Source organism: Colius striatus, chromosome 3 (genome assembly GCF_028858725.1).
Source record: "Colius striatus isolate bColStr4 chromosome 3, bColStr4.1.hap1, whole genome shotgun sequence".
NCBI lineage: Eukaryota > Metazoa > Chordata > Aves > Coliiformes > Coliidae > Colius > Colius striatus.
In genome coordinates this window covers 8,151,216-8,177,836 of record NC_084761.1, presented here as the reverse complement: position 1 = coordinate 8,177,836, position 26,621 = coordinate 8,151,216, and the positions used below count along the sequence as shown (strand labels likewise).

General features: G+C 38.5%; 1 protein-coding gene across 5 annotated transcripts; it reads left to right on the top strand.

Moving 5' to 3' along the window:
- Positions 1-557: 557 nt before the first annotated feature.
- On the top strand, positions 558-26,621 carry MARF1 (meiosis regulator and mRNA stability factor 1). 5 transcript variants are annotated; one of them, XM_061992724.1, is made up of 27 exons: positions 558-645; positions 1,887-2,094; positions 3,120-3,791; positions 4,755-4,929; positions 6,312-6,538; positions 7,371-7,488; positions 8,227-8,399; positions 9,157-9,591; positions 10,233-10,402; positions 10,502-10,654; positions 11,393-11,582; positions 12,287-12,465; positions 13,363-13,443; positions 13,778-14,014; positions 14,803-14,922; positions 15,375-15,550; positions 15,776-15,996; positions 16,687-16,829; positions 17,979-18,112; positions 18,619-18,821; positions 19,718-19,945; positions 21,128-21,358; positions 21,464-21,676; positions 22,212-22,272; positions 22,359-22,499; positions 23,517-23,687; positions 24,170-26,621. In XM_061992724.1, the coding sequence occupies exons 2-27, from the start codon at positions 1,948-1,950 to the stop codon at positions 24,400-24,402; spliced, it is 5,232 nt and encodes a 1,743-aa protein (XP_061848708.1). In that variant the 5' UTR covers positions 558-645; positions 1,887-1,947; the 3' UTR covers positions 24,403-26,621. The 5 variants fall into 5 exon arrangements, with proteins under 5 accessions (XP_061848708.1, XP_061848709.1, XP_061848707.1 ...); XM_061992725.1 differs by having other exon boundaries at positions 574-645; positions 1,890-2,094; positions 19,718-19,897; XM_061992723.1 differs by having other exon boundaries at positions 574-645; positions 1,890-2,094.

The window sequence follows — 26,621 nt, the reverse complement described above, 5'->3', positions numbered from 1 at the left end:
CTGTGTAAGGTATCACAAATCACTACCTGCAAGAGCTCTGTTCAAGGCCCGCCGCATGCCTGCTCGCTGAGCACACCCGCTCAGAGGGACTTGCTGGGAGGCCAGGTCCCCACACAGGGCTTCTTTGGGACCTCCTCCAGGATCGACTCCTACCGCTCTGCCTGGCCTTGGAGGCCAGCACTCAAGTGTGCCCGGACCGAGATCCCCCTCTTTGTGTAAAGGGGAACAGCATCACTCCTCAGCGGTGCCGCTGGGGAGTGCCCGAGTCTTCTTGAGCCGGGCTTCCCTCACCCCCTCAGGTGCCGCCCTCACCCCCTCAGGGCGGTCCCGCGCACTGTCCTGCCGGGCACGCGCAGCCCCGCAGCTCTTCTACGCCGGATCGGGGTGTTACTCGGTCCCGCCCCAGCCCAGCCCGCTGGCCCGCGGCCACCGGGAGCCCCCGGCCTGTGCGCGCTTAAAAGCCACCGCTCGCAGACGAGTCGGGTTGGGGTGGGGTAGGGTGTTACGACAGCCGTTTTTGCGGCAGCGGGCTGGTTTCCGGCGCTCGGCGTTGCTTGACGGTAGAAGGAGCAGAGAGGGAGGACAACAAAGGGGTGTGAGGGGCCGCGGCGGCATGTGAGGGGCGGCGGCGCCGGGGAGGCTTAGGTGAGGCGCGGCGGGTGGGGGCACAGTCAGACCGGATTCTGTCCGACGGCTCCCGCGGGCCCAGGGTCGCCTCTGGCGGCTGTCGAGAGGACTCGGCTGAACACCGCGGCCCGGCGGGTCTAGGGCCCGGTCCCCCGGGCGGAGCTGCGCCGCGGCCCGGCGCCGCCCACACGGGCCGGTGCAGTCGTTTGCTCGGCGGTGCCTGGGGACTGTGTCCGGAGCGGCGAAGGGCCGAACCTCACCGGCGTCCCCCGGGCCGCGGGCCAGGCCGAGCGGGGAGCGCCTGGGGAGCCGCCAGCCACAGAGGGCAAAGCGCGGACGTAGAGCCTTGACATAACTTTTAAAATGTTGCAATAACCGTTATAAATCCCACACGAAGCGGTGCTACCAGACACTTTTAAAAGTAACACACTCTAGAATTTTAGGACTTGATTAGCTTGCTGCTTTATACAGCTTATGTGTGAATAATTCTACTTCAAAACCACCAAGAGTTCTGTGGTTAAAAATAACGCTGGGACAAATATAATGCTCAGGAATGTGTTCTATGGTTATTGCTTTCAAATGCAACAAAACTGAAAGAGTGTAGCCTAATAATTGAACGGTCTGAGGACTTCATTGCTAAATGTGGCTTTCATAGTAAAGTGTGGCTGGGCCTTAGACAAGTTGCTTTGTTTCTTTGTGGTTCTGTAAAGCCAAATTGATGTGATGTGCTGTGGGGCAGCTTGAGAGTTAGTAGAAGTATTTTGAAATAACTATAATATTTAAAGCTCTCTTTAAATACTAAATACTGTGTATGTAATATATATATTTTTTTGTTAGTCAATGGAGAAACAATGAATATGCAATTCAGTTCTTTCAGCTGGGTTCAGTTGCACCTGTTTTATGTTTACTGGTGAGCCATTCTTGAAACCTATCTCCTGACTTATCTTTCTGGGTTAACGTAAAGCAAGTTTCAGGAAACTAATTCCTGTCAGCAGTGATACATTTCTGGGATTCTGTAGCTAATGCTATGGAGACTTAAACTGTGTTTTCCCTGGCTTACCTCACCAGTGCTGCAGGTTGTTGAGGAATATTCCTGTATTGAACAGCAGTAGTCAAGGCTGTATCCCATATGCATAATTAAATTCAGTATGCATTATGCAGGTTCAGTGACGTAGCAGTAGTGGAATTCATCTGGCCCTCATGAGTCTTCTCTGTCTTAACTTAAAAGTTATTGAAAGTATGTGCTTTTTCTCTTTTAGCAGGTGGGAAGAATGAAAGGAAGAGAGGATGAAAGAATGTTGAACCTTTTTTTTTGGCTGTATGATGGAAGGAAACAAGACAGAGAACCTCTGCAATAGATCGTTTGGATGGCTTCAGAGACAAGAGAATGATGCTAAACCATGGCTCTGGAAACTTTCTAATTGCTTTTCTGCTGCTGGAAAGTCTTTGCCTTGCAGTGCGAATCCGGTAATTCATTACTTAACTAAAAGCACAGCTGATATCCTGGTACAGAGTGAGGTAACTAACTGCGGTGGTGTTGCTGACTAGAGGGAGTGAATGGGTAAGGGAGAAAGAGGAGATAACAGTCTGTCTCCTGGCAGATAGAAAATCTACCTGGGAATTTAAGGTCTTTAGTTTTGCTCACAGCTCTCTGATCAATGCTAGTGGAAGCAGGTGAGCTGACTTTGCTTGGCAGGCTTTCCTCTATATAGCTTTTTTTGGAATAATAAAACTGACTTGTCTAAAAAGTGTATAAGACACCGTCTCAAAGTTTTTTTTCTGGGGTGTCGAAGTGTAGTCTTCATGCTTCTGCTTTTGTAAGTTTAGCTTGAAAGCAAAGTGAGAATTTTGTGAGCAATTACATAGTTGTTAAAGCACTTGTGGATACTGTTCTTCATGAATATCTGGTTTTCCCAATTTCTTTAAATGTTCCCATTCTGTAACTCTATATGAATAGAAGAAATAGTTCTGCACACTTGCTTGAGCAAGCAAGTTCCAGCTGTTAAGTAACATCTATGCATATTCATTGTGATTTCCAGTAAAAGACATGGGAGATATAGACGAGCTTGTATCCTGTTGTGTTACTGAAAGGGAGCTGCTGCAAATTTTGGAGTTTAACATGTAAGCTAATTTCAGATTGGGTGTATCTTCAGTTCTTAAGATGTGGCATCAGGTAGAAAGGAATGGTTTTGAACTTGAGTAGTCAGTTATTCACTGTTGTGTAGCAGGAAATGCATGAAATTCAATTTGAGAAGTAAAAGTTGTTCCAAAGTACTGTCATAAAGGTCTGGAACAGTGAGTTGTAGGGAGGTTAGCACTACTGACCTTGATTGTTCTGATGCTTCTGATACCTTTGTGTAGTTCTATCATAAAGATAACACTTTTCACAACTTCTGTTGTAGTCAAAATTGTAGCAATCTAAAATTATGCTTGTTTGTATTATGGAACTATTGGTTTATGTATCTGAATGTAACTGAGCTTTCTTTATCCAGAAAGATTACATGGAGAACAAGAAAGCTGCTGTAGAATTGAAGGATGCTTCATCTCCTCACAATGCTGGCTCTAAACTGTTTCCAGCAGTGCCGCTTCCTGATGTTCACCCTCTTCAGCAACAGCAAGTACAGCTTTCACCTGGCCCAAAAGTAAGCTGCTGTGCTCATGGCTCTGACTCTTCTTGTACTCCACAAATGCATTGTGGTGGTGGTGGTGGTGGTAACTTGGTTCACCCTGGCACAATATTAGACTCAAAAAGCACTGGGACGATTACTTGTCAAGTAGGGTCAGGATTTGCTTATCCATCTGCACCTTCGCTGAAGAACCCTCCAGCTAGAAGCAATTTGGCAGGCATTGCGAGCGAGTTCCCTGGCATGTGCGTAGAAAACAGTGTCTCTTCCTGTCAACATCTGCCCTGTTGTGGAAAACTCCATTTCCAGTCCTGTCATGGTAACTTGCACAAACTGCATCAGTTTCCAGCCCTTCAGAGCTGCACATCTTCTGGCTATTTTCCTTGTTCTGAGTTCACAAGTGGGGCTACAGGCCACTTGGATGAGCATATTGCGCAGTCGGAGCTAACATCACGCATGTGTACCAACTCTTTGCACCTAAACATGGCACCTTCCCTTTGTTTAAAGGGCTCTCACTACTGCAGTGACTGCTTGAGCAAGGTTTGTACATGTAACATTTCTCATTCATTAAGCATGGTATATGATTAATGGTGAAATAACGTTACTTGAGCAAAACACCAGCTTCCGTGGCTTGTAGCTTATGTAGTCTTGGTTGGTGATGCACAGTCCAAATGTACCAGAGGTAAACTTCTTGCAGGTTATCTTTGTTCTACATTCAATTCAATAGGAAGACCAGAGAGACTATCACAATGTTTAGCTTACAGAGGGTCTGTAATGTACTCAAGCAGAATTGCATCTGGATTTGTAAAACAGTAATCTCTTCCTGACAGTTCCTGTTAAAGCATCCAACAGTAGTGACTCAGAAGTCTAACAGGAGTTAAGGTGTACCCATGGGCAGCTGATCAATAAAGCTTCACTTGTAAGGTGAAATGTCTGATGCTATAAGGATATTTTAGTTTTGGTTTTGTTTGGTAGGTCTTAGTTTGGTGTTCTCAAATTTGTTGTTTATACTTGAATACCAATTTGCACCATGTAGCACTGATTAAAACCTGTGCTTGAGTTAGAGTAGGAATTTCAAGTGAAAGAATGTATTCAGCTTTGCAGGATCTATTGGTGAAACTTCTGAATTTGAGTTTCCAATATAGAGTGAAATGTCTTCATCTCTATAAACTAAACGGTCCATTCAGTATGTTTGCAATTAGGACCACTTTTTTGGGGGAGAGAGGTGATTCAACCTTTTAACTGTACTGATTGCACATGCTACGCCTGTCTTTTGTGTTTTTTGGAATATGTGTTAGTACTTCCTAAAGATGAGCTAAGTATTCTAGGAAAGACTCTGGGTTAGAAGCTTCCTTCATGCATTGATACTGTTGTTAATTAACTTTGTAGAGTACCTCTGAAATGGAATTTGTTGCTGAAGGGAAAAGATGTTTCTATTGTGGAGTAGCATGTGTTAATATTGTATGCAAAGTGAACATGTATTTTGAAAAATTGTCCCAACAGCCAACCAGAAACAGCCTAATTGATGCTGCTAAAATCTGGCCAAATATTCCTCCTCCAAGTGCACAGACTGCACCTGTTCCTATCCCAATATGTAATGGCTGTGGCGCCAAAGGAACAGGAAATGAGAAGAGTTTACTACTGGCGAGCAGCCTTGGCAAATCACCACAGAAATATGGTAAACCACATTTGTTTGAAACTTTCAATTTGTGGGTGTCCTTGAATACTCTTGCATGTGAAGAGTTCTCTTAAACTGCACCATTCTCTGGAAACTCCTATAAAGTCACAGAAGACTAAACAGTGCCAAAAAATACTTTATTTCTGTTTTGTGAAGTCATAACTTAGATTTATCTGTTTTGACTACCTGGTTAATGCACTGTATTGTTTGCATAGAGCTTCTCTTTTTAAAAAATAATCCACTTTTTTTGGTTATGTTTTAAGAACTAGAAAGAGGTTCGAAGGACTTGCAGTAATATGTAATAAAGGTGTTATAAATCTTTCTACACCACTTCTGGTGGTATAGAAAGAAATTATCTTCAGCCATACTTTGAAAAGCATCTTAATCAAATGCTCTTTCTACAGTGTGGCACTGTTTCAATTACAAAGTTGCAGCTAGTGTGAAAGTTATAAACTTTAAGTCATGGAAGACTTAAGAAATTCTATAGTTTCACTATCATTTTAAAACTATACCTATTTTTATTGGTTTTTTCCCTCCAATTTCAAGGTAATTAAAAAATACAATACCAGTGAATCTTGTAGAAGTAAAACTAGTCAACATATACCCTCCAAAAAATGACATTTGACTGTTATGCTTTAGTTTTATCTTCTCAGCCAACTCAGTCTTGGCCTGTGAGGGTTCTGTGTCATTCCTCACATTTCTGGTTCTAGTTCTTCTAACCCTTTTCTAGGAATGGAATAGATGTGTGATGTTAATTCAAAATGAAATAGATAATCAGGGTGCTGAAACATCAGAAACTTTAACTGCACTTCTTATCCTGTATAAAACTCTTATGCTACAGTTCAGGACAGTAAGGTTAACTTTGCTGTAGTTCCGCACTGCCTTTATTTTCTCTAATCACTATGCCTTTACTGGTAATCCTACCTAGTTTTGTATAGGTTCTTTATGTAATGCACACTGTAAATTTGAACAGCTTTCATGTTTTACTTCTGTTACCAATACAGCACTTGCTAAGTTTAGTGTGACACAACAATTTTCATGAAATATAGAAAAAAGTATCAAATATGAGGTGGTAAAAAACCCAAAACCATTACATGGTGGTTTGAGAGTTGAAAAGTGAAGTTGTCTTGCATCTCTATACTTAATTAACAGCAACTAAATTTCTGTTTAAGGCAGAAGTATAAAGTTTCTTTCTTAAAGAGAAACTTTGAAAGTACCTGATTGTTTTTTTAGATTCCTTAAGAAAACAAAACTGAACTTTCAGTCCTAGGTATGTTTTTCTCTAAAACATACAGCTTCCCATGTGCAAAGTTTATAGTATGTTAAGTTCCTTTTTTTTTTGGCATTTGATGACAAAATGAGCTGTGTTTAAACTTGTACAGGATCTCCAGAAGTTGCAATAACAGGCCAGATTCTTGAGAACTTGCCACCCATTGGAGTCTTCTGGGATATTGAAAACTGTTCAGTTCCCACTGGCCGTTCAGCTATAGCAGTTGTACAGAGGATTCGTGAGAAGTTTTTTAAAGGTCACAGAGAGGCAGAGTTCATCTGTGTGTGTGACATTAGTAAAGAAAATAAAGAAGTTATCCAGGAGCTAAACAACTGCCAGGTATCAAAAAACCATCTACTTCATGTTCTTGCTTGAGAATTGGTGTACTCTGAGTGTGCTAATTGTGATTCCTAAAGCTTTATGTTAGCTTCTGTGTTCTTCAGTGTGTGAGCTTGCAATTAGTTTATGGGTGGGATCTTTAATGCTTAACTTTCCTGGTGTGATACTACTTAAAACTGAAACTGTGTTCTGTTTTGTGTATATAAACCAGGATATTACATATAATGCTTTAACTATAGTTTTAGCGTTTGCAGAGAATTTTAATTTCATTCTTAATATAAATGAGCTATGGTTCTGTGAATCTTTTAACTTTTGTTGGCGAGTACTGTGCTGGTTAGTGAGGACAGCTGTAAATGAGTGATATTGATAGGGAAGCCTTCACGCTGTGTATTTTTCTATTAATACCTCTCGTTTCATGGGATTTTTGTTCTTAACTTAATATGCACTTTTCAAAGTCAGAAGTTCTTTTCCTACCCTGTAAATTGCAGGTGTGATATCAAATGGACAGTTTATCTGCATATGTGAGGTGAAATTAATTGATAGTGACTATTTGTGATGTTTGTAATAATTTCAAATGAGAATTTATGGAATGTTTAGGATACATCAATTGTCATCTTTGACACAGAACAGCAGCAGTTGTTCCTCAGACATTAGTGAACAGCTAGGGTTGAAGCTTACTGCTCATTAGAACAGTTTGAAATCCATACATGTTGTCTTTAATGCATGCATTATGTAAATGTGCATGTGAAACTTGTATTTATGTTAATTAAAAATTAAGCTAACATAACTCACATCTGTGCTTCTCTTAAAGCATATTTATGTATTTTTACAGGTGACTGTTGCACACATCAATGCTACAGCAAAGAATGCTGCTGATGACAAGCTGAGGCAAAGTCTTAGGAGATTTGCTGATACACACACTGCACCTGCCACTGTGGTTCTTGTATCAAGTAGGTGCTTGTGGTACTTATTTACAGTGCAGAGTTCAGTTCCTCTCTTCAATAGTAGTCTCACATATGACACTATTCTGCTTTCCAAGGGTTATGTTTAGAGTCAGCTTTAACTGAATTACTCAAGAATTTTTGATCATGTCAGTGGCAGCAAGGGAAAAGACAGTAAAATGAGAACTTGATTTAGTTAAACCAACATTGGAATCTGTCTTGTTGAGTGTTGGTAGGCATGTGTATAAATACTGTCTAGACAGCTTCAGCAGGCAGTTAATGAAGTAAAACTCGTTGAGTCTTCCTTATGGTAATCTTTCAGAAGTCTTTGAACAAAATGTGTTTGGATTTTTATTCTTGTAACAGCATCCAATACAGCTAAATATACCAGCCACTCAAGTGTTTAATTGCTGTGTGTTGCCTTGGGTTTCTCCCTAAAGCTAAACAAATGTTTGTTATGGAAGTGTATTGTACCAGTCAATTGCTATGCTGACAAATGTAATTCATTATAATAATAATACTTATGAAAATATCTGTAATTTACTATTAAAAGGAAGCTCTTTTAATAGAGGGGTTGAGACCAAATGCTAACTGCTGATTCATGTCTGTTGAGAAGGCTTGTAGATGTTGGTGCTCTATCATTGGAAATTTTCAGTGATGAATAGAAATTATCAAGTGATATCTGGGGTTTTGTTTGTTTAATCTGATGGGTTTTTTTAGCCTCCTTCATTCTGTTTTCCTCCTCAGCGGATGTGAACTTTGCATTGGAACTGAGTGACCTGAGGCATCGACATGGCTTTCGGATAATTTTGGTGCATAAAAATCAAGCTTCAGAAGCACTCTTGCATCATGCTCATGAGCTTATTTGTTTTGAAGAATTTATTTCAGACTTGCCACCAAGGTTACCACTGAAAATGCCAGTAAGGTTTTTAATACTTAATTCAACAGACATTTCCAAGTGTCACCTTCCTTTTTTTTTCCTAACTTAGAGGGAGAGCAGGCTGAAATTGTGGTTGGGTTTTTTTTTATGCTGAGACAGAGTGGCTGCTGTGAATTTCACCATTGTCTGTACTTCAGTTACTACCATGCAAATGCATGCTTTTTGCTTTAACATTGAAAGAATGAAATAAAATCATTAACTAAAAAAGTGAAATAGCAAGGTCATGTTCTTATAACTAAATATTTTGTTAGATAATCTTGTACGTGCCTCCTACTAGCAGAAAGTTAGGATGGGAACTTTGTTGTGTATTAAGACAACTTTGTGGTGCTTCTTAACACTTTTGAGTCTAGTCAAAGCTTTGACTGTCTACTGTTTTCTTGGGTTTTTTGTTTTCCTGACAGTTTCTTCTGGATTTGCTTTGTTACGTTTGCACAACACCAGCTTTTCTTTGGAATTGCTTCTTGAACTATGTGTTCATGTGTAGAATTTATACAATTCTTGAGTTGCAAACAGATGCTTTCTTATCTGGAGAGGTGATGAAGTATTGATCTATTGATTATTGACCTGTAGTTTCTTGTAACTTAAAATTTTATTGGAGATGGATGTTTTGAGGACTTACCTTGGTGTGAGAGTTCGCCAAACAAATTGAATGCTGCAAAAATAATGGCTGGGGGTAGTGAGGGTTTTAACAAGAGGATATTCTGACACAAACTTAAATTTTACTCCTTTTCAAACAGGCCTGCCATACACTATTGTATGTTTATAATCTGCCAACGAACAGAGACAGCAAAAGTGTCAGTAATAGACTCAGGCGTTTGTCAGACAACTGTGGAGGGAAGGTGCTGAGCATTTCTGGAAGCAGTGCAATTCTCCGCTTCTTAAATCAAGAAAGTGCTGAACGGGCCCGTAAACGAATGGAAAATGAAGATGTTTTTGGTAACAGGATTTTGGTGTCTTTTACTCCCAAAAGTAAAGACCTTAATGAAACAAAAAGCTCCAGCTTTGTGGGAACTGAAAAGATGAAGTCTCCCAAAAAAATTAACAAGAACACGAAGCTGTGCCTCATCAACAAAGACTTAAGTGATCAGCCTCCTGGTACAAAAGGATCTGCTGGGAGAGGATTCCAGATTCATGGACCTGTTGTCAAACCTACAAATGTGAAAAGTTTACAGGTGGTGTCTTTATTCCTGCTTTTTCCTCACATTCTGAGTATTGCTTCTGTTTAAACTTTAGCTTGTCGGTTGTTTTTAATGAATTGCTGTGATGCATAGTGGTGTTCACAGAATCACAGAATCATGCAATGGTAGGGGTTAGAAGGGACCTTTAGAGATCATCTAGTCCAACTCCCCTGCAGAAGCAGGTTCACCTAGATCAGGTTGCATAGGAACATGTCCAGGCAGTTCCCAAAGGGGATTTGTATTAATCTATTTGGAAAGCAGACAATGAATTTGAGGATTATTCCCCTTGCATCCCAGCAACCTTTGTCTCAGTTTGGAAATACTGCTGGTACTTACTGAGTCTTGGGTCCTAGGGTGCTTGGCCTTGAGTTAGTATTGAGTATAACATCTAGAGTGATCAACTTTGCCAGTTTCAAGGAAAACTAAGGTAGATGTACAGTGTAGCAAAAAATGTTTTAACTGATTGACAGTTTACTATTTTCAGTCATGGAAAATTAAATGTTCCTCATGAAGTAGTGCTGATAAAAAGACTATTCAAGAATAAATTATCAATGATCTAGATTTTTATCACAAGAAAGGCTTCTGGCAAGGAATGTCTAGTGCTTTTATGCCGACCTTTCATCTGTTTCCTATAGGAGCTATGTCGTCTTGAATCAAAGACCATCAGTAAAAATACTGAAAACCATCAAGAGCATTTAGGAGAACCAATTCCTTCTCCTCAGAGTAACTCTAATGCAACGATTCCTGTATCTTCAGCAACCAAAAAAATTGGAATGGGAGAATCATCCTGTAAAGGCAGTCAGAAGTATGTCTAAAAATAAAAATACATCAATGCTGTCTGCACTTCTGAAATGTGAATTCTACAACATGATGTGTTTTTTCTTTTTCTTGTATCTGTAAATAGAAGAGACACCTCTGCCTCCAGAAGCATTACCAATTCCCCTGTAGATAAAGATGAAACTGTATTTCAGGTCAGCTATCCTTCTGCTTTCAGTAAGTTGACAGCCTCAAGGCAACTGAGTCCTTTGCTGATGTCCCAGAGTTGCTGGTCATCTCGGTAAGTGCTTGTCTTATTTGGAAGGTGAAGTGAGACTTCTTCAATGTATACATAGATTGTTGACAGGTGCATATGGCCTTGTGTATGCTAAGCACATTTATGCACTCATTTATGTGGAGGCAAAGGGAAACCATGATGATGTTGCCTAACAGCTTAACAGGGGGTGGATGTGAACATGAGAGAGCAAACTCTTTCAGAAACATGTTACATGACAGTGGTTTCCTGCAAACTTTCTCTACTTATAGAATCATAGAATGGTAGGATTGGAAGGGACCTTTAGAGGTCATCTAGTCCAACCCCTCTGGTATTTAAAGCTGAAAAATCCTCAGAGGTATTGTAGACACCTTAATACTCTTAAGTATCTTTGACGTTTCCAGCAGAAATTTGTCCAGGTCTATTAAATTTTTGTAGACTCTAAATATCTGGCTTTTGCCAGTTATTAAAATCACAGGAATAAGTTTGACCTTTTTGGTATGCTAAGATAATGAGAGACTTGATGTCAAAAACATTATTAAATAGGGTGACTTTGAAACATGGATATTATTTCCTTTCCTCTTGTAGGACATACTTATTTTAGGATATTTTGCTTGTGATGAAATTTCTTTGGCCTGCACACACATGTACTGGGAAAATACCTTCCAAGTGCTGTATTTCTGCATTTGACCTGTGTCTGTTCTCTGTGTGTATCAGAATGATGTAATAGCTACTTCAGCTCAGAAGTGTTTTTATTTTACCCAGGAGTATGTCTCCAAACCTCTCAAATCGATCATCTCCGCTCACGTTTAATGTAGTAAATCATACCAGTGGTTCAGACTGTCCTGATCCTTTTGCAAATGGTGCAGACATTCAGATCAGCAATATAGATTACAGATTGTCCAGAAAAGAGTTGCAGCAAAATTTACAGGAGATTTTCTCAAGACATGGCAAGGTAAAGGCTAAAATACCTTTATTAAATCTTTTAGAAATCCTTTCTGTTCATATATGTATATATAAATATATATAGATGTGTTTGTCGTCTAGCTTTAAGTGAGTAGGAATGGAAGGCTTATCCAGATGTGATGTTTAAATTTTATTAGGAGAATACTGTATTTTTCCTTTAAAATGACCTGATAATTGTTTGCACTAGGTTAATAATTTTCATAGATCTGTTACTCTGAAGTTTTGTGTATCAAATTCTTCATAAACGACTCATTTGGTCACATAGGGAAGAGTTGTGGCTTAAAACAGTTATGCAGCTAAAGCCTGTGGAGCTGAATTCCTAACATCAGCTTTAAAAAACAGTAAAAACTGAATTTGAGTCGAAGTGATGAAAAAACAGATAAAGGTAATGTGTATCAGTAAAAAGCAAGTGGGGAAGGAGAGAATTTCTACAGCAGTCGTGTCTGTCTGTAAAGGATATTCTTGTGACATAATCTACATAGGAAGATGATGCTTGCATTAAAGGAATATCGTGGTCTTGTCTTGACCAAGGCTTGTTGCACTTGGTTCATGTTTGCATTGTTCTATTGACTGTGGCTCATACTCAGTTGGCTTTTGTGTTCTGTTTGGCTCTTGGCCAAAGCAAGACTCTGCTTCTCTCATGGTGATGTGCCTTGGGTGACCATTTTGTGATAAATGTTCTCTTTCTTTCAGGTAAAAAGTGTAGAGCTCAGTCCTCATACAGACTACCAGTTGAAGGCTGCAGTTCAGATGGAGAATCTGCAAGAAGCAATCAGTGCTGTCAACAGCCTTCACAGATACAAAATTGGTGGTAAAAGGATTCAGGTCTCATTAGCAACAGGATCAGCTAGTAAATCACTCTCTTTACTTAGGTAATAAGCACTTTGGTATCTTCTTAATTGTTCTAGCATGTATTTAGTAGATAGGAGATGATTTAAAATACTGAGCTAAAGAATGATAGGGAAAGAAAGTAAAATCTGTTTTAAGACCTGATATATGTACTAAATACAATTAGGCTAGCTTTCAGTTTAGCATTTTTACACTGTTGATGTTTTAAGTTGCATTGGAAGAGACTGGATCTCTGTTTAATAGTTTCACCTCTACTCTTGCCTAAGTGATACTCAATAACTTATAATCTTAGCTCAGCTGCACAAACTATATGACATCTTTATTTCTTCTTTCCTCTAAGAAAGTGCATACAAATTATCTTTTTGAGGACGATGTACAGTTTAAGTGCTGTTGGTGTTTCTTTGATCTCCATTTTCTATATGGAAAATAGAACTAGAGTGCTGATGCTAGTGGAAGTGCAAGTGTTTTCTCTCTTATTTGTTCCTCTACTGAAAAAAAGGATTAGGATAAAAGCTGTCTCTTTTTTTTTTTTTGCAGAAAGCTATGATGAGAGTAGTACTTGGAGTGTAGGATGTTTTACAATGCTGTGCTACTTGCCATTGTATAATTTACAGCTCCATTAAATACTTGCCTTTTAGTTTATGCCAGTTCGAAGTTCTAAATGTAATGACCAGGCTGGTAACTTCTAATGCTGCAGCTTTAGTGTTGCACTTTATACATACTTGAAATCTTATTGACGCTTGGAAAGGAAAGATGCAACTCCTTCAGAGACATTACTGCAACTTTTCTAGTGCAGGGATGGAAAGGGATGCAATTTATCTTGTTCTATTTATAGTTCATGAATTGGCAAGATATTTACAGATGCCATTTGTGCTGGAGATTTAATACTGACAGACTAATGTTCAAAACTTCTCTTATAGCTCAGAAACAATGTCCATTCTGCAGGATGCACCTGCATGTTGTCTGCCCATGTTCAAATTTGCAGAGATCTATGAAAAAAAGTAAGTTCTCAGCTGTGTTTATTTTTGTTTCTCCAATACTTCTAAAAACAGTCTGACCTTGTGTAATTGTTTACAGTGAATTAGAGTGTAATGGGTATTTTGTTAGATATCTCAGTATATTGTATATTTAGAGTAAATTACTGTAATAATCTTTATTAGAGGGTTATACTTTGAGTATTTGTATTGTTCTACACTGGGATGAGTAGATAAGTTACCTTAACATTTTACATTAAGTAGTTTCTGGGACATTGTTGTTTCTTAAACAAAAAATGCAGAATACTACATTATCTAACTTCATTTATAATGTGCATCTATTTCTTTTGTTCCCTTCTAGGTTTGGGCATAGGTTAGTTGTATCAGACCTGTATAAGCTAACAGATACTGTGGCAATCCGTGAGCAAGGAGGCGGGCGGATGGTGTGCCTTTTACCCAGCAGCCAGGCCCGGCAGAGTCCATTGGGATCTTCGCAGTCACACGATGGTTCATCAGCAAACTGTAGTCCTATAATATTTGAAGAGTTGGAGTATCACGAGCCTGTTTGTAAGCAGCATTGCCTGAATAAAGACTTTATGTAAGCTGTGTATAAAATACTATAAAATCTTACCAATTATTTGAACTACGTTTAACACTTACAGGTAGATATACTAAAGTTGAGGTACATAGTTCATGTAGCATGCTCCACTCACTGTGTATGTATTTACAAGATTGTCAGGCAGAAAATAGTGAAATGGCACAGTGAATTTTTCTAGGTAGTCATGGATCAAGCTGTTCAGGTGAGATTATTGTCTTCTGGCATGGCTGCTAAGATTGAATACCTCTTACGCAGAAGCAGAAAGGTACAATAACTTCCTCAGGTTATATAGGAAGGTCGTACATACTAGAGATTTCTATTCACCTGAATTTTATTACATGATTATAGCTGGAACTAGTAATTTTTTTTTTTGCCCTCCAACTGTGTTTAGTAAGTGGTTTACACAAGGTTGAAGGTCTGCTGAAGCAATGTTTTAAGTTCTTTGTTTTATTCAACAGCATCAGGGCTGTGCTGCTAGAGCAGTTATTAGGGGTTCACTGTTGACTGCCTGATATGTGCTGCTAAATTTTTATTTGAAAATTTTAATCTAATGATAATAAAATGTTCATGGTTGCTTGTGTTAGGGAAATTTGCTGTAACTGTGTTTCTGTAAAGAGGAAAAGATGGCAAGTAGCTTATGACTGTACATAGGGGTATTATCAGCCAATAGCAATCAATCCTATGCATTTAGGATAATGTTTACTATGGGTGTATATGTGAACACAGGCCCCCTGTGCTAAAACTATACATAGAATGAGCATATGAACTTCAATTTCTTATTTTCACAGTGATCATGAGTTTGATCCAGATTCATATAGAATTCCTTTTGTGGTTTTGTCTCTGAAGACATTTGCTCCCCAAGTTCACAGTCTTCTACAGACACATGAGGGTACTGTGCCTTTACTAAGGTAAAGTGTTTTAATTTAGGCTTTTAGTATAAGCTAGTAGATTAAAGGCAAAAACTTTTTTGATGGCAGTTGTAATGCTGTGAAATTGTTCCTGTGTTACCTGATCTAGGTGAACCTGCTTCTGCAGGGGGATTGGACTAGATGATCCCTAAAGGTCCCTTCCAACCCCTACCATTCTATGATTCTATGAAATTACCTGTTGTATAGAAACCATTTCTTGAATAAGGTGGTATGTTCTATAGCAAGTGCCTTATGAAATTGTTACTTTCTGAATTGTTAAGCAAAAAAGACATGCTCATTTAAAATGCATATTGTGAAGACTTCTGTGATGTTAATAAGCTGCTGAAGCTTCTTGCTCAGGAAATGTCTCAGAATAATGATTATTTTTAGTGTTAGTATAGTGGTTATGGTGGTATTTCAGTGTATAATGGAAGCTTTTTTTTCTTCCAAAGTTTTCCTGATTGTTATATGTCAGAGTTCAATGATCTTGAAGTGGTGCCAGAAGGCCAGGGTGGTGTTCCTTTAGAACATCTAATTACCTGTGTTCCTGGAGTTAACATTGCCACGGCTCAAAATGGCATTAAAGTTATTAAATGGATACATAACAAACCACCACCTCCTAATACAGGTAAGTATTTCAAATATTTTTCTCTGAACTAATCTTTCTGCTAAAAAAAAAAAATGAAGAGTAGTATCAAGTAAATATTTTGTATAATTGTTAAACTGTTAATAAAGAGTAACTTGAATGTTCATCCTTTTTTCTCCTGTGCTCTAGCCTGTGTCAGTGCAGTGTTTAGCTGAAAAACATTAGTGGAAGATTCAGTCATATGTTTTCTTCTACTTTTTTTTGTAGATCCTTGGCTTCTTCGTTCTAAGAGCCCCGTAGGTAATCCACAACTTATTCAGTTCAGTAGAGAAGTGATAGATCTGCTGAAAAGCCAACCATCCTGCGTCATACCTGTCAGTAAATTCATCCCAACGTACCACCATCATTTTGCAAAACAGTGCCGTGTGTCTGACTACGGGTATTCAAAATTAATGGAGCTGCTAGAAGCAGTGCCTCATGTATTGCAAGTGAGTTATGTGGCACTCTTCCTTATAACTTGGGGAAACGTGTCCTCAATTGTCTGAGTTAGACTGGTATTGTATAATAGGTGCTGTGCAATTACCTAGTCCACCTTGAAACAGATGGTTAACTGAGCCTTGGAGTGTAACTGTTGTCTTTTCTGAGATGTAGTTTCTGTTCTGTTGTTTATATTGTCTCCACCCTTCCAAAACAACTTTATGAAAATTAACTATTTAGATCTCTGGACTAAAACTTGCAGCTGCTTTTAGTCAGTGGCTAGTGTTTGGGTGAGGTTTGAATTTTATTTGAAGGACACAATAAATAAATGTTGATTGCATGGAAGTTGGGCTGTGATGTGTAGCCTGTGACTTAAAGGATTTCTGTGTTACGTAAGTCAAGTTATGTTACAAGAAAGAAACACTATGTCCAAGTAGCTTGCTAGTTGGAACACCAATTGTTGGTAGAATGATAATCAATACAATGTGCAACAGTTGTGAAAGCACTCACCGTGAAAACATTTAGTGATGATATTTACCTTAGTACAGAAAGTGTGCGTTGTTATGAAGCTGCCTTTCCAAGCACTTTCTATTACATCCTTTGTTTCCAGTCTACTTGTACTAGAACTGGCTTCTAAATATCCTGTAAAAGAACTTACTGAGGGTGCTAAATGGGACTGATCAGATATCATTTTCTTTCAGATTCTTGGTATGGGTTCCAAACGCTTGTTAACGCTGACACACAGGGCTCAAGTGAAGCGCTTTACTCAGGACTTGCTGAAACTTCTCAAATCCCAGGCCAGTAAGCAAGTTATTGTGAGGGAATTCTTACAGGCTTATCACTGGTAAGTTATCTTTAATGATGCAAGAAATACTATGCAGGGCTTGTCTATTAACAGTGGTTTTAAACCTAGAGCAAGAAAAGTGAGCACTGTAAATCTTAGTACAAAACTATGGTAAATGATATTTGCTTTGTTGTGATGTGGAAGATAAAACTTCTAATGAAGAGAAAAATGAAAAGTTCTCTCTTGCTTCACTGCTTTTTATAAGTGCTAGTTTCATTTCACTTTATTGGAGCTGGAGATGGATTCTTGTAGCTGTGACCAGAAGGCTGGATTTAAGTAAGAAGGTAATGGCACATTAACATGAACAAGAAAGGGAAAATTTAGTGCTAGGCCACCTTTAGAGGGAAATACAAAATAAATGGACTAATTATCAAAAGATACTCACCTCAGCTGTATCTAGCAGTGGTGCAAAAGTCAGGAATGATACCTGTCTTACTGTTGTCAGGAAGAACATTCTCTTCTAGTGTGATGAGGAAACAATTCTGATGGGTTTTATCCAAGAACTAAGAATGATACTTTCCTTAATTTTAAGGTAGAAAGTAGTCCTTAATGTTATTTGAGGAAACCATAAGATCTTAGTGCTTCATGTGGTCTGCTTTTTGCATGTGTACAATTCTACTTCACGTGCTAGCAGCTCCTTTCTAGAAATGCACACTTGTGCTTATATTTCCACTATAGCACTGCAAACCTTAGTATGGTGTTTTCCAGGATGTCTCTGGAGGTCTCTGCCTTCTCTTGACACCTGACCTCGTTTGAGGAGCATGTATGCAGTAAATCTAGACTGTTAACGGTGTAGCCATATGGAACTGTGTAATGAAATTACATTTTCTTAAATAGTTTAAAACCTGATCTTGAAAAGTAATCTTTTATATTGTTACTTACTCTGACAAGTTTGAAGCTACTGGTAAGCATATAGAGCTCACTCTTCCAGAACTCATGTGAACCATCAGTGTATTTTATTTTCCTGATTAGAACAGATAGATAACTTAAGACTACTTTACCACTTTGTTTCCCATTGTAGTATTATTGCCAATATAAAACTTGTGCATTTTTGGGGGGGATTTGAGACATATGTTCTCAGCTTACATGGTTTTTGACTACACAATGTGCATTAATACTCTTATTATACAATTTTTCTAAACCTTTCAGGTGTTTCTCCAAGGACTGGGATGTTACAGAGTACGGAGTGTGTGAACTAGCTGATATTATATCAGAAATTCCAGATACAACCATCTGTTTGTCACAGCAAGACAATGAAATGGTAATTTGTATTCCCAAAAGAGGTATGTCCATGTAAAACTTCTTACTCTTGCCAAAGAGTTTGTTCCTTTACTATTTTCAAGCTCTATTAACTGAAGTATATAGGAGTGACTTGGGTTTTTTTGATAATTGTATTAGTACCTTCATAACTCAATTATTAACTTCTAATGAATAATTTGTCATTCTGGGAACATTTATAATGGAATAGACAGGAAAGCAGGTGGCAAAACACATAAAATAACATGACTGCCTCTGTGTGTAGTTCAGTGTTCTGTGGAATGCTTAGCGGAAGTCACTTCCACAGAGAAAAAAAATCAACACATTATACTATTCAATATCTTCTGAAATGCCAATCACCTGATCATATTGCACTTGAAATATGTAAGATTAGTAAAGGTCTTCAGTAGTAGAAGAAAGCAGTGTCTTGGTGTGCAAGACACTGCAAATCGATCACCATCTTTTCTTATTATATTCTGTTGCATTTTTAAGTGTGTTGGTACACAGCTCTTGCTTTCTCTTTTAATTTTAGAACGTACACAAGAAGAAATTGAAAGAACCAAACAGTTTTCTAAAGAGGTGGTAGACTTACTGCGCCATCAACCTCATTTTCGAATGCCCTTCAATAAATTTATTCCTTCTTATCACCACCACTTTGGTCGTCAGTGCAAACTGGCTTACTATGGTTTCACAAAACTCCTTGAACTCTTTGAAGCCATACCTGATGTCCTGCAAGTAAGTCCTAAAATCCTGAGCTGTTCTAAAGCATTTTTGAGATCTGTACAACTATTTCAGCAGATATTATTTCTCGTTAACTTTAGTGAGAGTTATAAACTGTACATCTGAGACAGAGATGTGTTTAAGAAAGTCCTTGCTGTAGGTATTTTGGTAAAACGGTCCAAAGCACATTCAGGCTAAGACAAACTGAAGCTTTTAAAATTGTATTGCATTAGAGAACTCAGTGCATTGAAATTAGTGGTAAGTTTCATTTAAATTGTGTGTTAAACTTGCTTTAAAGAAGGTTAATAACTATTTGTCTATCTTGCTGTATTTCAAAAAATGCTTAGTTTTGCTTGCTATATAGTTAGCTTTTGAAGTAGCTGAGAACTGCTACTTAGCAAATCATAGAATCATAGAATGGTAGGGGTTGGAAGGGACCTTTAGAGATCATCTAGTCCACCCCACCCCTGCAGAAGCAGGTTCACCTAGATCAAGTCACATAGGAACCTGTCCAGGCAGGTCTTGAAGATCTCCAAGGAAGGAGACTCCACATTCTCCTTGTGCAGCCTGTGCCAGGGCTCCCTTACCCTCACAGTGAAATAGTTTTTTCTTATGTTTAAATATAACTTTTGTGTTCCAGCTTCATCCCATTACCCCTTGTCCTTTTGCCTAGATACAATAGAAAAAAGGGATGCCCCAACTTCCTGACACCCAGCCTTTAGATATTTGTAAATATTAGTGAGATCCCCCCTCGGTCTCCTCTTCTCTAGACTAAACAGCCCCAGTTCCCGCAGCCTTTCCTCATAAGGAAGATTACATTGCCTGCAAGCACTGAATTTTTGTTGCAGATTACTCTTACTTCATTCAGACTAGACAAATCATTTTAATGAAGTATAATTTCTGTTTTGTAGGTATTGGAATGTGGGGAGGAGAAGATTCTCACACTCACAGAGGTGGAACAACTCAAAGCAGTTGCCGCCCAGTTTGTTAAGCTGCTGCGGTCTCAGAAAGCCAACTGCCTTATGATGACTGATTTACTGACAGAGTACAGTAAAACATTTGGATACACTCTGCGTCTTCATGACTATGATGTTAGCTCAGTTTCTGCTTTAATGCAAAAGCTTTGCCATGTTGTGAAGGTGATATTTCATATTTGTAGTTTATCTCTCTAAAAGATATATAATGTTACGTTAGAGAACTTTCTGTCTCAAATTGCAGGTTTCCATGTGCTTAATGTTCTACTCTGGAAACAATATTCATTAAGCTGGGGATTGTGGGGGGGGAATTCCAAGTCGATTTTCAAGTGTAACTTCACCATTCTTATCACAGAACCTTAAGGGTTGGAAGGGACTCTGAAATATCATCCGTTCCAATGCCCCTGTCAGAGCAGGGCCATCTAGAGTAGGTCACACAGGAACTCCTCCAGAGAGGTCTTGAATGTTTCTAGAGGAGACTCTACAACCCATCTGGGCAGCCCGTTCCAGTGCCCTGTCACCCTCACAGTAAAGAAGTTTTAAGTGTCTTTGGAACTGCTTATGTTTCAAACTTAAACCCATTGACCCTTGTCCCATCATTGGACATAACTGAGAGCGGCCTGGCTCCATCCTCATGACACTCGCCCTTTATGTATTTGTAAACATGAATGAGGTCACCCCTCAGTCTCCTCCAAGCTAAAAAGCCCCAGCTCCCTCAGCCTTTCATCATAAGGGAGATGCTCCACTCCCTTAATCATCTCTGTGGCCCTGCACTGAACTCTCTATTCCAGACGCAGTCTCAGAAAGGTGGTATTGATAGTACTTAATTTTAACAATGCAATTTGGGTTTTTTCCCACCTGACTTGCAACTATATAAAAACAGTAATTTCCTGATAACTGTAGTAATCAGTCTCCCAATGTTTTATATTCTTTTTTTTTTTTAATTTATAGTTTGAGGCTTTGACTCTCTGAATATGTAGATGGATTTTGTATGTCAGTGGGAAAGGCAGGTTACATCTATGTGGACTTAGACATACTGGCATATTAGTTCCAGTTCTGTTAATTTAACAGCTACTGTTCATACTGGAGCTCAGTCACATCTATCTCTTGGAACAGAGGATAACATCATTTCTACCATGTAGATAGAAACTGCTACACAGCTTTTGTGTGTTTAAACAGGTTTTTTTCTGTGTAATAAACTGCTTTATTCTGTGTGCTCTTGGCTATGGGAGTATCAGAGACTGGTGTGTAATATCAGACTGAGCTGTGCTCAGACAAATCCCAGTACTTAACTTCTAAACTAATCTCTTCCTCGTCCTTAACTTTGTTCACAATTGCTTTTTCTAGGTTGTGGACACAGAGTCCGGCAAGCAAATTCAACTGATAAACAGAAAATCTCTGCGGACGCTGACTGCCCAGTTGCTGGTCTTGTTGATGTCTTGGGATGGAGCATCCTTCCTCTCTGTTGAACAGCTTAAACAGCATTATGAAGCAATCCATAGCACTTCACTTAATCCCTGTGAATATGGGTTTATGACCCTAACTGAACTCCTGAAGAGTCTGCCTTACTTGGTTGAGGTACATGAGCTTTTTCTTTTCTGATGGGTTTCAGACTTTAAAGAACAATGTGACTAGAAGATATTAAAATACACACTCTTAATTCTTTCTTTTCTCTTTCAATAGGTTTTTACCAGTGATGCAGCAGAGGAATGTGTGAAGCTTACAAATCTGTACATGTTTGCAAAGAATGTAAGGTCCTTACTTCACACTTACCACTATCATCAGATTTTTCTTCACGAATTCCCAGTAGCATATAGCAAATACACAGGAGATGTGCTGCAACCTAAAGCTTATGGATGCAATAATTTAGAAGAGCTCTTGGGAGCAATTCCACAGGTGTGAAGAATTGTTTTGCACAATTGTATTGGGATTTCTGTATGGATGGAAAAAGTTACACACTGTCTTTCCTGTTAGTTGGTGTAGACTACTGGAACAATTACCTTCTCCAGGGAGACTTACCAGTTGTGTTTTTAATAACTTTGGAGAAATTTGGCTTCTGTAACAAGAAAAATATTTTTTACATGTTTTAGTGAAACTTTGCTTACAAACTGTTCCTTGTTAGGCTGCAGACATTCTTGGCATCTTTATCAAGTGAGAGGGTTGATTTCTTTTGTGAATAAATCAACAACTGTACAGTATCTCAGAATCACAGAGCAATATACAGTTAGTACATGTTCTAGCCCTATGGCTTGCTTTTGGCATAGATTATTTTGAGACACAGTTTTTGAGTGGTGTAGTACAAATTAGCAACATGGTGTACTTACAGAAATAATGTCAGTATAAGGCTAGAGGAAAGGCAATGAATAAGCTGTTTTAGGCTTTGAGCATAGTATGGGCTGATGTTTATTCTGATTTTCTTTTCTCTCTATAGGTGGTCTGGGTTAAAGGTCACGGTCATAAGAGAATTGTGGTGCTAAAGAATGACATGAAAAGTAAGCCGTTTCAATTTTGAGCAGTAATTTTGTGTTCTTAAGAGGTGACTTGAATAAACAAACCAAATGAACTTGCCTTCTTATAGCTCGTTTTAGCTCACCTAGTTTTCTCCCTGCTGATCATGTGGATGATCATGGAAATCTACTGACTGAGAATGATGGACATATTATGGAAACCCCAGGATCCACTCCATCAATGGAACTGAATCTAGGAACACCCAGCAATGGTAATGCAAAGTTGATTTATATAAGAAATTTGTTATCTTTGGGGAAATAAACAGTAAAAAAAGCATGGGGAAAGCTGTGTGAGTTACTCAATCTGAACTTCTGTAGAAATGCTTTATGGCTTGAAAGCTGTTGAACTTCTCCCAGTAAAGCATGTGTCCTCTTCAGAAGGGCATTTTTTTTGTCCTCTACTCTGTGTTTATGTAGCTGCTAGAGTACTGTTTCCTATGGATTTTAGTAGGAATTTAAGCATAAAGCTAACAAAGAAAGATGGTCAGTAGCAGCTTCTGCTAGGAATGTCTCCTGTATTCTGATAAGAACATAGTGCTCTTTTGTGATGTCTTTCTCCTGATTTTGTGCTGTTGCTTACTTGCAAATAATGGTGGTATTCCTGTTGGTATAGATCTGTCTCCAAATAAAAAGAACTAGGAAATTGTGACCTCGTAGTTAATATCTTGCTATGGTCTCCATTTCTTTTACGATCTGCAGGTTGATGGTTCTTGAGGTACTCTTGTGGAATGGCTTATGAGTTACTTCAGAAGCGTAGGGTTGTTCCTTTTAATAAGGGCAAATCACTTTCATTTTGAAACTTTCAGCTTAATTTTCCCATGTAAATGTGAACTATTGAAACAGTCGATAGGATATTGCTATGTCTGCAAGGGAGCTGTCTGCTAACTGGTCCTTTTCAAGGCTAGTCCTGGAGGACTTCTTTCCTCAGCTTCTCTTCTGTTACTCAAGTTCAGCAAATACCAGATTTTACTGTAGGGCTATACCTACCTAGTCAGGCAAGCAATAGGTGTAACATACTGTTGCTTTGTCTGCTGTGCTCTTGATACAGCAAAGAAAGTCTTGCATGAATCTGAGATCAGTCAGCAGTAATTCAATTAGTTTGGTAGTAGTATTTTAAATAAAGCACAACTCTCAAATCCTTACAATCATACTGGAAGAACTTCCAGGTCTAAAACTATGACATGTTCACAGCTTACAGATGCTTGGAAATATGTTCCCTTCTTTTGTAGTTGCTAATAAAACTGAGCAAGAACTCCTTTGCCTCACAAATACATCTCCAGTTGACCTCTTGTGTGAGCCAGTTCCTTCTTGCCTACCATCCCCACAACTGAGACCTGATCCCGTGGTTCTTGAGTCTGCAGACCTCATTCAGTTTGAGGAACGCCCTGCACCTCTCTCTGGTAAGTTTGCTTGCTTATGTTGTGTTGCTTATGGGTGATAACTCATACAATTGGAAAAAAAAAAATCAAACAAATGGCAGACAAGATCAAGTTTGTTTTAAAGGCATACATATGTGTATATATTGCACAATGAGGTGTGTTGGAAATGCAGGTGGCTTCCACCAAACTATTGAGTTCTGACTGAATTTCATAGGGACCATATCACACCATTAAACTTGCCTTTTGCCAACCTGTAGCAACCTTTTCACTACAGTAATTTCATAGCAAGTTCTCTGAGCACCAAGAGACTTAATGTGTGAGAATTAAACCTTCTAATGATGCAGGAAAGGTCATCACCTGCAGAAGTGAGCATGACACATCTTGTGGCTTTAGGCCAGGCTGACAAGTTCTTTTAAAGTACTTCATTGCCTATTACCAGAGAAATATTCTTTGTTTTTCAAGAACAGAGAAACGATGAATTGAGTTGTCTTTTTTTGTTGTAGAGATCATGATTTTAAAACCAGAAGAAAACCAAGGAATTGTTACCACAGCTCAAGAAAAATTAACCTCCAGTTCTGTGGTGTCTGCCACCACAGAGAATGCTTCAGTGCCTCCCTGTCAGTCTTCTGAAACCCATCTAAACAAGGAAGCAATGGACAGCCCAGCCAAAAAGCAACATAAAAATAAGGTGAAATTGGCTGCAAACTTTTCACTTGCACCTGTAACCAAGCTTTAACTCGTTCTTTTTAGTGTGAAAGACAAATACCTATGGACTCTGCACAAAGTAAAGCTATTTGCTAGCCCTTATGTATTTTATTGAAACGCCTGTAAGAATTAATTTGTATTTAATGTGTTCTGTGAAGATTTTGTTCCTTTTACACTGAACACAGCTGTTAGCAGAGCAGGTTTTTTCTATTATTTTGAAAAAAAAAATCTGGCATTCATTAAATTATTCTTAAATTCTCCAGTTTTTCATGAATATGTGTTCAGTAAAAGTAAGGTATTAATTCAACTGAAACGGAACAGGTTTTATTTCCTTTAAGCCTAGTTGGTGGTGTAATCATACATGTAGCATATTGTATTCTATAGGCTGTTGCTTACTGGTATTGTTTCAGACAGTATTAATAAAATGCATGATCTGTCTTTCAAAAGCCTGTTGAGAAATTTTAACTCGCTGACCTAAAATGATGAGTGAGGGAGTTGATTGTACTCTGGAGGAGAAACTTGTTCTCTGACCTTTCGGATGACTTGTAACTGCATTGGAAATTCTTTTGTCTGAGATGACTGTAGAAGATTGTGAACTTTTTGTGAAACTAGTTTTAAATGTTTTCTGTTGCTTTCAGTTCCATTTAGGAGCTTTCTAGGACACTGGTGCTTTAAGCTTCCCTTTTATATTTAGTTCCGGTCTGGCATGGATTTGGTTAAGGAAAAGACTGTCTTGGTGTCATGAGTTTAAGATACAGACACACACATTTTACTGTGTCTAGCAATGAAGTTAGGAAGATTCTGATATTTCTGAAATATGCATTTAATGCATAAATAACAGATAACAGAGCAGGTTTCAAGTGTTTTGTGATGGAAGGTATTTGTGCTATTTCCACGTGTAAGGAAAGTTCTAACTACATGTGGAAATGCTAAGGTTGTTCTACTGAACCTTGTTTTCTATTTTATAAGCATGTTCAGTGAGTGGGAAGCTTATTCTTTGATATACTGTCTTTTAGCTGTGTCTGGTTTTATTCTAAAACTTACTCCTAGTGTTGGAAGCTTCTTTTCAATTTGTGGTATCTTGTGTTGGCTTCTGAAAGGGCCAGCTTCGGAAGAGAGGTTATGTTAGTGGATGACCTTAACTCTAGTTAGCAGAAATGTCCAGTGTATGAGACTTTATACCCATTCTGGGTAACCATGGCATTTACAATGGGTTGTATTTGCCAGGCAGCAAATAAATTGCTTGTAGCATTGAAAGAACCTATACTAGAGGTTTTCCACTGGCCAACTGAAGTGTTTTTAGGTGGATTCTATTGTAACGCACAAGAGATGGAACGTGGGCTCTAATTTTTCAGCCAGCAACAGGAAATGCCACTGAATAATGGCTATAGAGAGAATTTTACTAGTCAGATTTTGTTATAAAATCTTTTAAATTTAAGTGAGTATTACCAGTAGTGAACTTATAGCCATTGTGAATGCAAAGAAACACTTGGAAGTTTTTCTGAGCATTATGGAATGGTATTTTGAGTCCTTAGTAAACCTTTACAGACATACTGCTATAGAAATTAAAATTTAGAAGTAAGCTTTCTTGGAATGCTTTTTAATAAGTTAAATGCAAGAACATCTGCTTTCACCTTAAGTTTGGTAAAGGAACGCTGGTCAGTCTAGATCTTTATTTCAGAAGAGCATACATTGGAGACAAGACCAACCTGAAATTATGTTTTCCTGAGATGCAGCTACAAGTCATCTGGAGTACTAAAGAAAAACAGGTTTTTGCTTGAAGAATATATGGCACTTGTCAAAGTGAGTGTGGTGATTTATACCATTTATGGAGGTCAGCTTATCTTTCCTGGATTCATGTGTGATTCTGATGAAATCGCTGTTTGAAAGTAATAGAATAATACTTTTGAGAAGTTGTGTTCATAGTGTAACAAAATAGCTAATTGAATTGCAATATATTTTTTTATCCAAAGGGTTAAATGAATGATGTGACTTAACAGATTTAAAAGCATTACAACCATAAAATTCTTTAATTTAACAATTAAATGTACTACTTCAGATTCATGTCTGTTAAAAAAAAAAGTCACTGAAGCCCTCAATTTATGCACTCATTTTTCTTGGAATGGGCAGGAGACAACAATTCTTTTCTTAGCTGTCTACTTTGTTTGGACACTTTCTTTTGTGGCTCAAGTGCTGTTTTGTGTGTTGGGACCAAACAGTTGTGTCAATAAAATTTTCAAGCAAGCATAA